Source organism: Hippopotamus amphibius, chromosome 8 (assembly GCF_030028045.1).
Source record: "Hippopotamus amphibius kiboko isolate mHipAmp2 chromosome 8, mHipAmp2.hap2, whole genome shotgun sequence".
Lineage (NCBI taxonomy): Eukaryota > Metazoa > Chordata > Mammalia > Artiodactyla > Hippopotamidae > Hippopotamus > Hippopotamus amphibius.
This window is the reverse complement of record NC_080193.1, coordinates 45071350-45085799: the sequence shown is the minus strand read 5'-3', so window position 1 is coordinate 45085799 and position 14450 is coordinate 45071350. Positions and strand designations below refer to the sequence as shown.

At 56.9% G+C, this 14450-nt stretch overlaps 1 protein-coding gene across 5 annotated transcripts in view; it reads left to right on the top strand.

Annotated features, from left to right (window-relative positions):
* ARHGEF4 (Rho guanine nucleotide exchange factor 4) overlaps positions 1–14450 on the top strand; it is a 253119-nt gene that overhangs the window by 236632 nt on the left and 2037 nt on the right. For 4 of the 5 annotated variants that reach the window (XM_057744538.1, XM_057744537.1, XM_057744536.1 and 1 more), the window contains 7 exons: positions 7291–7470; positions 8472–8648; positions 8734–8913; positions 10233–10465; positions 10801–10930; positions 12780–12911; positions 13706–13949. In XM_057744538.1, the coding sequence (XP_057600521.1) occupies positions 7291–7470; positions 8472–8648; positions 8734–8913; positions 10233–10465; positions 10801–10930; positions 12780–12911; positions 13706–13949 (1276 nt within the window). Of the gene's footprint in view, positions 1–7290; positions 7471–8471; positions 8649–8733; positions 8914–10232; positions 10466–10800; positions 10931–12779; positions 12912–13705; positions 13950–14450 lie in introns of those variants that run through there. The other variant, XR_009055039.1, reaches the window with a different exon arrangement.

The following is a 14450-nucleotide window of genomic DNA, read 5'->3' as shown; positions in this document are numbered from 1 at the left end:
ACCCCTCATGCACACCCTGAGGTAGGTGACAACTGGACGTAGGTCCCCAAGAGGCAGGGAAGGAACAGCTCGCGGCCCCGGTGACCAGCACCCCAGAGCAGCCTTCCTCTTCCCTCACCCTCCCAAAGCCCTGCCCCCATCTTCACGGCAGTCCTGCTCCCTCACAGACCTGCTCACCCACCCAGCCAGCCTGGTGGGCTAGGGCCTGCTGCCTCCACTTGCTTCCCCCCCCCCGGCTTGGATTTTCCCAGCCTGAACCCCTCAAGGGCCTGGACCTTTGCTTTCAAGCTTTCTTGGCTTTGTTTTTGGTCATGAAATACAAAAAGGCTGTTGCTACTGTCTTTCCCGCCATACACCCAGATCACCAGGATCCGAAGGCTGGGTTCCCTGGGTGGGGCAGAGGCCACCTCTCAGTCCTCCATCCTGGCCCTTATTCAGAGGTTCTGGCCCAGGTTCAGAGGTTCTTCTGCCACTTAAACTCTCCCAGGCTGCTCAGCTGCACAGGGGACAGACGCCTCATCCTGGAACTGGGCCATGGCTGGTGTCATAAAGCTTGCCCCTGAGGCCAGGCAGCAGCAGGCGGGTCCTGTAGACACCCACGCTGCTCAGTGCTGCACTGACCAGTGGCTTCCTGGAACCATTCTGACCAGTGGCCTGAGGACACACAGCCCTCTGTGCCCTCCTTCTTGGGTGTCTGATGGCTCTGGCTCAGACCCCACCAGAGGCATCACACAGTCTTAACCAGTGCTGAGGTTCAGGGTGGTAGGAACCCCCCACAATCCTCGTGAGAGCTTGAGGGAGAAAATCCTGAGCCAGTTTTTTGAAGAACTGGGCAGGAACAGAAGGCTGTTTCCCCCAACTAGACAGGCCCAGGTTGAACCTTCAGATCTGAGGAGGGCAGATGGCCTCTCTGGACACATCTCAACCCTCCTCTGCCACACTCACAGGTACCCACCTGTGCACATACATCCCAGCATCCGCTTGCACTCTTCAGCAGGATGATGACATCCACAGGCATCCTCATTGCCACTCACTCACATGCATGTAGAGCTGGTGCACACACATGGAAACCTGAACGTACAGTCACCCACTTGGGAACACCAGCCTCTGTACATAATCCCTCCATGGGCTACTCCTGCCCCAGGATCCACAGAGCTGAGCATGGAGCCTGGAAGCCTCTGCTGACTTCTGAGCTGCTTTTCAGTCACCTCGGCCCCCCTCAGCTGCAGCCTTCTGACCCATCGAAGGGGCACGGTGACTGTGACAGAGCTCCTTACTGTGCATGGAAGGAGAGGCTTGCACGTGAGCTCTGAGTCTTACAAGGTTAAGGTTGTAGGCTCTGGTCTGGGAGGCAATAGAAACCCCCAAGTACCTGACATAGGGGTTTTTTTTTCCAAAAGCTGCTTGAACCACATGCAGAAGAATGAAATTAGACCCTCAAAAATCAACTCAAAATGGATTAAAGGCTTAAATGTAAGACCTGAAACCATTAACCTACTAGAAGAAAACAAGGAAAAAGCTTCTTGGCATTGGTCTGGGCAAAGATTTTTGGATATGACACATTTGGAAAGCACAGGCAGCAAAAACAAAAATAGACAAGTGGATTGCATCAAACTAAAAATCTTCTACACAGTAAAGGAAACCATCAACAGAGTGAAAAGGCAACGTATGGGGTGGGTGAATATATTTGCAAACCATGGATCTGATAAATGGTTAATATTCAAAATCTCTAAGGAACTCCTAACTCAATAGCAAAACCACAACAACAAAACACAATATCAGGGAAAGGCAAATCAAAACCGTAATGAAATATCACCTCTCACCTTAGAATGGCTGTTATTAAAAAGACAAAATGTAAGTGTTACTGAGGCTGTGGAGAAAAGGAAACCCTTACACACTGTTGGTGGGGATATAAATTGGTGCAGCCTCTTTGGAAAACAGTATGGAGTTCCTCAAAAAATTTAAAATAGAACTGTTACATGATCCAGCAATCCCATTTCTGGATGTATATCCAGAGGAAATGAAATTGGGGTCCGGAAGTGATATTTGCACTCCCATGTTAATTGCAGCGTTATTCACGTAGTCGAAATGGAAATACCTAATTGTCTGTCAGCGGATGAATGGATGAAGGAAAATGTGGTATATATATTATTCAGCCTTAAAAAAGAAGGAAATCCTGCCCTTTGCAACAATGTGGATGAACTTGGAGGATATTATGCTAAGTGACAGAGAAAGACAAATACTGCATGATTTCACATGTATGTGTAATTTAAACGTCAGATTCATAGAATCTGAGAGTAGAATGGTTGCCAGGGGCTAGGAGGAGAGAGAAATGGGAAGATATTGGTCAAAGGGTACAAAGTTTTAAGTATGCAAGATGAATATTCTGGGGATCTAATGTACAGCACGGTGAGTATAGTTAACCATACTGCATCGTACTTGAAATTTGCTGAGTGGTTAGCTCTCAAGTGTTCTCACCACAGACAAAATGGTAACTCTGTGAGGTGATGGAAATGGTAATTAGCTTGATTGTGGTGGTAATTTTACAGTGTATATCAATTACAGTGTATATCAAATATCAAGTCGTACGCCTTAAATATATGCATTTTTTGTCAATTCTACTTCAGTGAAACAGGGGAGGGAGGCTTAGCGCTGAAGCCAGGTGCTTTCCCATAGGAACAAAAAGCTGCTTTGATGGGCAAGGTCAGTAAGGAAAGGTCCTGAGTCAGGGCCTTTCTGGAGCACCTCAACGTGGATCGCGCCTGTCTGTCCAGAGTTTAAATTCCTGGGCGAGTTTGTGACAAAGCAAACTGACCTTTCAGAGCCGCATTTACCCATCTGTGAAGTCGGGGCCAAGGGCAGCCTTTGGTGTTAGAGCTCAGAACCCCTGGCGCCCGGCAGCCTGAGCGCCACCGTGGTCCTCCGTGCGCCCGGCGGGCGCGGAGCCGGGACCGCTGAGACCCCTCGGGAAGAGGCGCCGCGGGCCGATCGCCGCTCCCGCGGGAGCCTCCGGCCCCGCCCCCGGCCCCGCCCACGCCGGCGGCCGGGTCGCTGGGCCGGGGCTTGGGGGACGCGGCGCACGCGGCGAGGGAGAAGCCCCGGCCCGGCGAGCGCGGCGGCTCCGCCCCTCTCCGGGCGCTCCGGCAGCCCGGCGACCGCCCTATCGCGGCGGGACATCGGGGCCCGCGGGGCCGGGGGGCCGGGCGCCATGGCCAGGGTCCCGCAGTCCCGGCGCCGCCCCGCGCAGCCCGGGAGCGTCCTGCGCGCCCTCCTGCGCTGCAACCTGCCCCCCGGCGCCCAGAGCGTGGTGGTCTTCGTCGTGCTGGCGCTGCTTGTGCTCATCAACGTCGTGCTGATTTTCCTGCTGGCTTTCCGCTGACCGCCTGGGTGAGTGGCGCCGGCGTGGGCCGCCTTCCCCGCTGCGCGTCTTTCCAGCCGTGGCCGCCCCAGCCCCCAGCCCCCAGCCCCCAGCAGCGGCAGGTGCTGCCGCGGGAGCCCGGCACCGCTCGCCGAGGGGAGTCTCCCCTCCAGCCCCGTGTGATGGTGCCCCTCTGTGCGTGCATCCCCCGGGGTGTGGCCGGGTGGGTGACTCAGGGGCGCGGTGACACATGTGCCACGGGGTTCTAACGTGGGTCGTGTGTGTGTGTGTGTGTGTGTGTGTGTAAAATGGCGCATCTGTGTGTGTAACTGAGGATGCGGATGCAGCTGTGGCCGCGGCTGTCTGGTTGTCAGGGAGCCTTGCGCATGTGACCGCCGTGTGAGCGGATCTGGGCATGCTTTTCTGTGAGGGTTAAGAGATGTCTGAGGATGAGCGGGCTCCTCTGCTTATGTTGCCTGCAGTTGCTTTTCCCATCTTAGATCTTAAGATAAGTGGTCTCAGTCATCGTCCCCCCCACCCCAGGGACGGCCGCCGCCCACCCTGCCCCCTGCAGGTGGGCACTCTGAACACCCCCACGCCCGGGCTACGTGGGTAGGGGCCTCTGGGAGCCAAGCAGTGTTCCCAGACTGTCGGAGTGGAGACCTCCACCAGCATGCATATATGAGACAGTAGGTGGGGCAGGGTGGGGACGGTGACGGGTGGTCATTAGGGGCACTGAGGCAGAGCCTGGCTTTCCCAGGCCTGTCAAAATCTGAGGCACAAAAAGGGATCCTGCCCCCGTCCCTTGTCTTCGTCTTGAAATTGCACCTCCCACTGGGACAGTCCCCCATCTGCACTCACATAAACACCCCATACCTCAGAGTCAGCTTATGCTCCCCACTGCCAGGCCAAGAGTGAGCCTGGAACCCTCACCCGTGGGCCTGCCCAGCTTGAGTTTTGGCTTCAGAGCAGCTGCACCTCAGGCAGAGTGCCAGGAAGGGCCTCTGTCCAGAAGCCCATGCTGCGTCAGCCCTGGTGGCCTCTGGGCAGTCCTGAAGGTAAAATGTGTCTCTGACCTCTTGGAACTACATTTTGTCTTGGTGACATCACATACACCTTTAATGTCATTGCTATAACTCATCTAAGCACCTCCCATTTGTGGACCTACAAGGGAGCTTGGTACTGTTACTCTGGGTTCTGATGGGGACTGAGGCACAGGGAGCTCAGAGGAGTTGCGCATGGCTACCCTGTCCCCGGCAAGGCAGTGGGACAAGGAAGTGACAAAGGTGACCAACCCCTCCACCCTGCCACCATGGGCTTCTAGGTGACTGGTCAGGGTGGGTATGGGGGCTTGTACATAAGGGTGTTGGGAGTCTTGGTCTCTCTGGGAAGCCCTGCCTCTTTGCTCCACACCTGGAGCCCTTCCCGCAGGTCAGCAGGGAACCACCTACGGAGGATCCGTGCCTCTCCACAAGGGCTGGCAGAATAAAGCAGGGGCAGGAGGCATGGGCCAGGCAAGAGGGGCTTTTGCTCAGGGCTTATTCAAGGGAACGTGGGGATGGGGGAGATGCCTGACCTGGTTAATATCAGGTGGGAATAACCTGGGAAGGGAACTGGTCAGAAGCTGGGCTGTGTGGGATGTGTCTGCAATACTTCCTCCCTGCCTGGGCTCCAGCAGTGGGGGCTGCCTCCATGCTGTCCTGGGGACTAGTGCATGCAGCTGGTGTGACCTGAGAATGGACAGTATCCACCTGAAGTCTAGCAGATTGTTTTCAGGAGATCAGCGTGTAGCATCCCATTAGCCAGCCTGTGAATGTGGACTGGCAGGTGCGTGCTGGGGAACGTGTAGGAACAGGGAGTCTCAGAACACTCACTTCTCCAGGATCAAAACTACAAGGCTTCATAAACCAGCAGATCCAAACCTCAGGTCACCAAAGCAGCTCCAGGGGCGAACCTTTCCTAGTCTCCGAAACTCATCACTCAGAACATACAAATCTTCCCAAATAGCCTCCATCCTGATGGGCACACCCACCCTTGGTCACACCCACCCTTGGTCACTGTCCCTGTACAGGGATGTTCACCTGCAGCTACGTCCTCACTGGCTCAACCACACCACCTTTGAGCCCCTCTGCTTCCTCCTGGTCTGGGGTCAGATCCTCCGAGGCCTGGAAGGCAGCCTGCCTGTGCGGGCCACCCAGCCTGATGCCTGCTCCCGGGCTGCAGCCGGCCAGCTCCTCTCATGTGGCCTCACTGAGTCCTCTTGTCTCATCCTAGCCGCACTGCAGCCAGGTTGTTTCTCCCTGCAGAGGAGGACAAGCCTGTAGTAGGTCTTCTTAGCTGGGCTGAGTGCAGTGGTTCCTTGAGGGGGCCTGCAGCCCCCAGGATTAGCCCAGGGCTGTGAGCCCAGGATCCCTGGGTGGGCCACGGGAATCTGCAGCCCCTGAACAGCTGCTGCTGTGAGGGTGAGTGTACACATCAGCTGTGGATTATTCTGAGGAGTGGTTCCACTGGGATTTGGAACAGGTTTAACCCCAAGAAAACATGAAGAACCTCATGGTGGTTTCTGAAGATGCTTTCTCAGGCCCTACCCTGGAGGAAAGGCCCAGGCTGAGTGGGCTCCCCCCACCTCCCCCCGACCTCTCACCCTGTCCCTTTGGGGCACCGTGGAGACAGCAACTGGAACTGAGGTGGAGACCCAGCCAGTCCTGCTGTACCCTGCTGTGGTCCCGTTTCGGTGGGAGGATTACCATGCATACCACCCTGGGAGCACCCAGAGAAGGCCCCCCGCTGGGCAGCAGCTCAGAGGAGGAAACAGCACAGAGGGGCTGTCTGGTGATGCCTCAAGGCCTGGACTGCTTAGCCAAAGAGCCAGCCCAGGTCTGTGACAATGAGAGCTGACACTTGGTCCCAGTAGAGAGGGGCATGGACCTCACCTCCTGGGTAGCCCCTAGTCCACTTCTCCTCCTGCCCAAAGCCCACGGAGCCACTCGTTGTTCATGGAGCAGACACCGAGCCCACATTACATGAGAGCAGGAGTCAGCCCAGTGCAAAACGGAGCTCTGAGCACAAGGGCTCCCTGGGAGTGGAGTATCCCTCCTAATGCGATTTCTGATCATGTGGGAGGGAGGAACCATGCCAGTCATTTTCACAGAAAGAAATTAATATAGAGAATTGTTAGCCAGGTATAAAGTGGCTGGCTCAGTCAGCAAGTGCTCAAGAACAGCCCTGAGGTTTCTGTTACAGTGGTGGCAGCTGCGAGATGTACGTTCCTCTCTAGAGCTGAGGAATAAAGGAAAGAGACTGGAATAATTAAAACTGAGAATCCTGTGGGCTGGAGACCTAGAACTCTGAGGAGAGGTGCTGCTCAGCTGGTGCCGGGGGTGCCACGAGACGGGGTGTGCAAGCGTTCAAAAAACACAGCAGACCGGACCTAGCTGCTGCACCTGGGGAAGCGGTGTTGCCGCTTGTCAGGTGGTACTGCACGTCCACAAGAAGCCACTAGGAAGGAGCCGGCTCCCTCTCCTCCAGCTCTGAGGTCCCCTCCAATGCCACAGCAGGAGCCCTGACAGGAGGCAGCTGGCACAGCAAAGATGCAGCCGGCAGTGCCCCCAGCCCAGCCTCACGGAGCACAGCAGAGACACAGGAAGCTGAGAGGCAGTAGTTTACTCACAGCCCGGTGGGGATGGGAGGGAGGGGGGCCCTGCGTGGGAGAGGGAGTGGCATGCTTGTCCTCGGATTCTGGGGCTCGCCAGGCTGCTAGCGATCAAGTTCACTGCCGGTCGAGACGTGCCCCGGGCATCGCGGCTGGCTCAGAGGGAGCCTCCGTCTGCTCCCCTGCAACACGCGTCGGGATCCCCTCTCCCCAGGGATGGGGGGGAAAGGGCACGAGTACCCTCACCCCACTGACCTGCCCTCCCTGGCTCTCTCCCCAGCTCATCAGCGATGGCAGTGTGGTCTGTGCTGAAGCACTCTGGGACCATGTCACCATGGATGACCAGGAACTGGGCTTCAAAGCTGGGGATGTCATCGAAGTAATGGATGCCACCAACAGAGAGTGGTGGTGGGGCCGCGTCGCTGACGGCGAGGGCTGGTTTCCAGCAAGCTTTGTGCGGGTACGGCACTGGCCCAAGCTTCTCCTAGACCCTTAAAGAGCCAGCTGGCTCTGCTCAGAAATGCAGGCCTGAAACTGCTCTGGGGTCTGAGATGCTGGGTGTGGACCTCACACTCATGGCTGTGCTGGGACTACAGTCTGGGGGCTGGGTGAGTGGGTGTCAGGAAGCCCAGCCTGGGAATTGAGATATAGCCTCCTCCTGTGCCACCACCAACTCCAGCCCTGCACCTGCCCGTCACTCAGGAGTCCTTAGAGGCCAGGGAAGAATGGATCAGAAATGCTGGGGTGTGGGTCCCTCCGGGGGTGGGGCATCTGCATGTTAAGTAACACTGCCACAGGCAGCTCAGCTTCATAGGCATCTCCGGAGCGCTGTGCAGACCATCTGCAAGGGTCATCCCAGTTCTAACTCTCACAGCAGCCCTGGGATCTGGGAACCATCACTGTACCTGAGGAAACTGAGACAGGGACAAGCTAAGTCTTTAATCCAAGAGATCACAGGGAATGAACCCAGACCTAAGGCAGCCTTTGGTCCCTGGGGAAGGAATCCAGATGCAGCCTCCGAAAGGCCAGGCAGAGGGCAGTGGGGAGGCGAGGCCCCAGGCCCTGGGGTTCATTGCTTCTCCTGCCCCAGATCTGCTGGATAAGCAGCCCTCTCTGCACCCTGAGCCTTTCCTAGTTACAGTCTCAGAGCTGGCAAGGCCACATCACCCGTCCACTTTTTTCACAGCCCCCAGAGGGCCCAATGTGAGCAGGCACTGGTCCAGAACCCCTACAGTGTGCAAGCACTGTGCCTGGCAGTCAAGTGTAAGGGAGAGGACAGGGAGTGGGGCGCCTTCAGACCTGTCCTCCCCCGTCCCTGTGGGCATTGATGTGTGCGAGTGTCGGAGGAGCTTCCTGCCCCTGCAGTCCTATGGGTCCTCCCAGCCTCAGATCCTCGCTGCCGCCGTGTGGGATGCAGGGCGCTGACCCCAGAGGGATGCTGACCGGCTGCGTTGCCTGCAGCTGCGCGTGAACCAGGACGAGCCCACGGATGACGAGGCGCTGGGGACCGGGCACAGCGGGGCTGGAGACAGCGGGACCGAGGCGCAGAGCAGCAAGGACCAGATGCGGACCAACGTCATCAATGAGATTCTCAGCACCGAGCGGGACTACATCAAGCACCTGCGCGACATCTGCGAGGTGAGGCTCGCGGGCAGGCTGGCTGGCTTGCGGGGCTGGGGATCGGGGGGGACCCAGAGGTAAGCCTGAGTGCCTGCGCCCCCAGGGCTACCTCAGGCAGTGTCGCAAGCGTGCCGACATGTTCAGCGAGGAGCAGCTGCGCACCATCTTTGGGAACATTGAGGACATCTACCGGTGCCAGAAGGCCTTCGTGAAGGCGCTGGAGCAGAAGTTCAACAGGGAGCGGCCACACCTGAGCGAGCTGGGCGCCTGCTTCCTGGAGCACGTGAGCAGCTCACCCTGGGACCCCGCACCCCAGGCCACACTCCCGAGGCCCTCCGCGTGCAGGAGCCCCTGCCCCACCCACCTCTGCTGGCGGCTCTGCCCTGGCCCCAGCCGCCCTGACCTTCAACTCTGTTTTAGAAGTGCCTGTGCTTCTGGGGTTCAGGAGCTGGAGAAGGCTCCTTGGAGCAGGAGGGCCCAGGCTCTGGCCTTGGAAGGATTTGCTTGGGCCAGAGGTGGGCTGGGCCACCTGCTGAACACCCTAAGGGCTGTTCCTAGCAAATTCTGGGGTTCCTCACACAGTGAGCACACTGGATTGAGGTTGAATTAGTTCTTATTTCCACTGTAAATGCCAGCTGATATTTAGACAAGGTTCACTGGACTGTTCTGGGCTAGACGGACTCCTTCTTGTTTTTATCCCTCTCCTGCGGCAGTCACATAGGGTTGAGCAGAGGATGCCTGGCCCAGCCCATCAAGGGCAACCTGGCTGCTTTCCAGCTACTAGCAGTGGGGGGTTGGGGAGGCCCTGCCACCTCTCTCCAGTGGCAGGAGGAGAGCTGACGAGCGAGACCTCAGGAGCAGGTGGTGGGTCTGGACACCTGAGTGTGGGATTTGGGTCCCAGATTATTCAGTAGGCAGAGTCATGATGGGGGGATGGGATACAGGGCATGGCTAACAGGCACTCTGTCAGCATTATCCAGTGTGCCCATCACAGCAGCTGGCCACCCACCTTTCCCACCTAAGTCCATGAAATTCTAGGTCAGACCTAGGTCTCTCTCTGGCTCCAGGTAGATGAAAGTTATGTACGAAAACAGGCACAGTGGGTCTCCCGTATGACACACACGCAGCATGGATATATCTGTGTCACGTGGTGTTGAATAAAGTTGACAGTGGCCATCCTGCAGATGTGAAGCTAGAGCTTTGTGAGGAAGAAGCAAGACACTGGGGTGAGGAGGAGGACAGCCTGGGAGCCACAGCCATCGGGCCTGGCCCCCATTGAACCTCTCTTAATCTCCCTCTCTCTCCTTGTTGGCTATGATATCCCGTCTTTATTAGTATCATCGATTTCATCCAAAAACCTGGCATACTGTGAAAATGTCTGCTTGAGGGCCCTGCAGAGAAAGTCAGGTGACAACAAGCACACGCATGCCTGAGTTTCCTGGGGTCTTTCACATCGCTGGGCTTGATTCTGTGTAGCTTGTGCCCAAAGAAGTAGATAGACAGAGCCTGGGCCCCCTGAGTTCCCTCCTGCCCCCTCTGCCACACTGCCTGTGGCCTGGGGGAGCAGGAGACAGCTGTCCTCACCTCCAGCTGTGCCCACAGCAAGCAGACTTCCAGATCTACTCAGAGTACTGCAACAACCACCCCAATGCCTGCGTGGAGCTCTCGCGCCTCGCCAAGCTCAGCAAGTACGTGTACTTCTTCGAGGCCTGCCGGCTGCTGCAGAAGATGATCGACATCTCCCTGGACGGCTTCCTGCTGACACCTGTGCAGAAGATCTGCAAGTACCCTCTGCAGCTGGCTGAGCTGCTCAAGTACACGCACCCCCAGCACAGGTAGGAGGGTGCTGGGGGAGGGGGGCAGACCGTTTGCTGAAGCTCATACTGTGCTGGGCACTGTCGCGGGCATGGGGCCGACAGCAGACAAAAATGTACCACAGGCCCAGCCTTCACGAGCTGTCCCTGCAGTGAGGGAAGAGGGCATGAACAGGATATTAAGTTCTGCTCTGTGCCTCATTTATGGAGAAGATGGGGTGTGCACGTGACAGGTGGAGAAATGGCCCAGGAGCACAGCCCCAGAGGGAAGCATCTCCTCGGGGGGCTCCAGGAGGCTCCCAGCCCTTCTCTGCTCTTGATATCATAAGCCCTCTTCCATCTCTGTTCTGCCCCAGGGATTTCAAGGACGTGGAAGCTGCCTTACATGCCATGAAGAACGTGGCCCAGCTCATCAATGAACGGAAACGGAGACTTGAAAACATCGACAAGATCGCTCAGTGGCAGAGCTCTATAGAGGACTGGGAGGTGAGGGCCCGACACCCCAAAAAACACTGTGGGGCCTGGCCCTGGCTTTAAAACCATGCTTGTCCCTGAGACGTCTAGGAGGGAGCTGAAGCAGGGAGTCACGCTCCTGGAAGCCAGCACACAGGAGCTGGTGTCAGGAGAGACAGCTGGGCCCCTGCCAGGCCAGCCCAGCCCGCCTCCGAGCCCCAGGCCTTGAGCGCTGCTCCCAGAGCAGGCCTGCTGGCCTCCTTTCTGGTGAAGAGCTCAAGACGTGTAAAATGTCACACGCTTCTCCCAGGGTGCAGCCAACCAGCCTCCGGGGACAGGCTGGGCCCCCAAGTGTGAGGTCACTACTGGGGCTCCCGACAGAAGGGGTCACGCTTGCCAGAGCATGACCAGAAATCGACTGGCACCACTGGAGCCTCCTGGTTCCGTGCTCCTGGCACACACAACCCCTCGCGTGGGCCAGTCTCGCCTTCTAAGGCAGCACAGAGGCCTGAACTAATGGTGACATTGCTCTCCTGTTCTCTCCACCACCACCCACGAACCATAAAACCTATCAACAAACAGATTCCTGGGCCCCACCCTAGAAATACAGAATTAGAGTCCCTGGGGGTGGAGCTCAGTGTTGTGGTTTATGTTTTGTTTGGGGGGTTTGGGTTTTGCTTTGGTTCTGAGGCCCAGCCCTGACTAAGGACCCCCACAAACTCACTTATCCCAAACTGAGGGCTGCCAACAATGCCTGGCTGTGGTATGCATTTTCCCGGAAGAACCAGACACGGTACAGCTTCATCTGAAAGTGTGAAGTCTGACGATGGGACTTAAGGTATTAGGTACACTGAGCCAGAGGAAGACCTCCTTAACCCCTTTTTAAAAGACCAGCCTCGGAGCTGACTTCCAGCCAGGCCTGTTTATTCTCTAGAGCAGCACTGTCCAAAGTACTATGTGAGCCACATAGAGAATTTTATACATGCTAGTAGCCATCTTAAAAATGAAAAAAGGAAATAGGTGAAACTAATTTTTAGTGATGTTTTGTTTAACTCAGTATATCCAAAATATCATTTCAACATGTAATCAACATATAAAGTATCATTGGTGAAAGAGTCACAGTCTTCACTTCATACTAAGTCTTCAAAATCAGTGTATCTTTTTTTTTTAAGCTCTTTATTGGAATATAATTGCTTTACACTCTTGTACCAGTTTTTGAGGTACACCAAAGTCAGTCAGCTGTATTTATACACATATCCCCATGTTCGCTCCCTCCTGCGACTCCCCCCACCCTCTCCGTCCCAGCCCTCTAAGGCATCACCCATCATCGAGTTGATCTCCCTTTGTTGTACAGCAACTTCCCACTAGCTATCTGTTTTACAGTTGGTAGTGTAAATATGTCTATGCTACTCTCTCACTTCGTCCCAGCTTCCCCTTCGCCCCCCCACCCCCCCAGCCTCATGTCCTCCAGTCCATTCTCTGCATCTGCATCCTTATTCTTGTCTTGTTACTGGGTTTATCGGTACCATTTTTTTTTAATCAGTGTATCTTTTACTTAGATGACACCCCGATAAGGATTAGCCACATTGCAAATGCTCACGCCACTGGGTGCCATGGGGCCCCATTAAGCAGAGACAACCAACTTGCAGGCCAAACCACCTTTTTACTCCCCACCAGTTCCTTGGGCTTCAAGAGCAACCCCTTTCTCTGTGGCCTGCTGCTTTCTGCAGACCCTGGTCTGGTAGGGGCCACGGGCAGGCAAGGCCAGTGAGGACCCCACCCACCAACCCAGCAACAGAGGCAGGATGCAGAGCCCAGCAGAGCCTTGCTCTAAGCCCAGGAAGGGGGGCACTCAGCTCACGGCTCCCCTTGGGTCCCCCAGGGGGAAGATCTCCTGGTCAGGAGCTCAGAACTCATCCACTCGGGGGAGCTGACTCGTGTCACACAGCCACAAGCCAAGAGCCAGCAGAGGATGTTTTTTCTCTTTGACCACCAGCTCATCTACTGTAAGAAGGTACCAGAGTCGCTCTTCCCTGCTGCATGGGCCTGTTCAGAGCAGGAATGGAGGGAGCGAGGTCGAGGGTAGGGAGCAGCTGCCCAGAAAAAATGAGCCGCATGCTCGCAATTCCTTTCTCCCTGGGACCCTGTGTCCAGCAGCCCTTCCCTGGTCAGGCCCTTTGGGCCAGTGGGTTGGGGGGCCTCTCTACAGAGTGAGCCTAGTGGCCCAGGGACCAGAAGGTGGCCCTCACAGTACGACCAGTGCCCTGTGCTGTTAAGAACCTCCTTCCTGACGAGCCTCTGCTTGTTCCTCAAGCCAACACTTCTCCTCCTGAAAACCTCAGCTTCCCCTCCCTCTGCTCCAGCTGCCTCTAGGCCTCCTCTTTGCTGATGGTTTCTCCTCCCCTTTCAAAACATGGCCCAAGTGGCCAGGCAGCCCTCCTGAGCGCTGGCTCTGGCCTGGCCCTGGTAGACTGATGCTCTTCTCTGCCACGTGGTGTGGGTCCTGGCCTGCTGTCTGTCCCCAAGGCTGCCTCCCCACGAGACTGTGGGTGTTTAGAGACCCCTGGCCAGCCAGTAACTGTCAACTGAAGGACTGGCTCCTCCTCCATGGGTTCAGCATGTGGCTGTGGAAAGCCAGGCTCACTCTCCCTCCTGAGATCACTTTCTGCTGGGGAGATGGGTGCAGCCCGCCACCCCTCCAGTCACAGGGCAGAGGGTGAGGCAGGGCCTTGGACTTGATCAGGAGAGCGGTTCCAGCCAAGGGGCCAGGCAAGCAGGTAGGCCAGGGGCTCACGGCGTCTCTGGCAGGACCTTCTCCGCCGGGACGTGCTCTACTACAAGGGCCGAGTGGACATGGACGGCCTGGAGGTGGTGGACCTGGAGGACGGGAAGGACAGAGAGCTCCACGTGAGCGTCAGGAACGCCTTCCGGCTGTGCTGCGGCCCCTCGGGGGAGAACCACCTGCTGTGCGCCAAGAAGCCAGAGCAGAAGCAGCGCTGGCTCAAGGCCTTTGCCAGGGAGCGGGAGCAGGTGCGGCTGGACCAGGAGACAGGTGCGAGACCCCGCTCAGCCTTGCTCTGCCATGAGGGCCCACCCAGCCTTCCTTGCCTTCGAGTGCAGGGACGTCAACACGAGCCTGAGACTGTGAGAAGCGTCTCACACCAGGAGAAACCCGGGGTTAGGCAAGGCTCTGGGACATGTCTTGGTTTTGGCTCCAGGCGTGGGTCTGCTGGCCTGTCGTGGGTCGCTCCCCCCACCTCACACACACATGCACACACTCCACAGGGTAGGACCTCTGCTCAGCTGGAGTGGGGGGTGGGCACTGGCCTCCATGAGCCTCCCCTCACCCCACATGAGCATGGTGTCTCCCCACTGCACTCCCCTCCTGTCTTTGGGCCCCTGGCCATCACACTGGACAGTGACCAGGTCGGTTCTTGATCTGGCAAAGAGCCACCCCCACAGTGCCAAGAAAGGACAGTAGGCACCAGTCACATCGGGTGAGCAGGTCGGGGTGAGAGATGGGATAGGGTGAGGGAGGCCCCCAGGAGGTGCA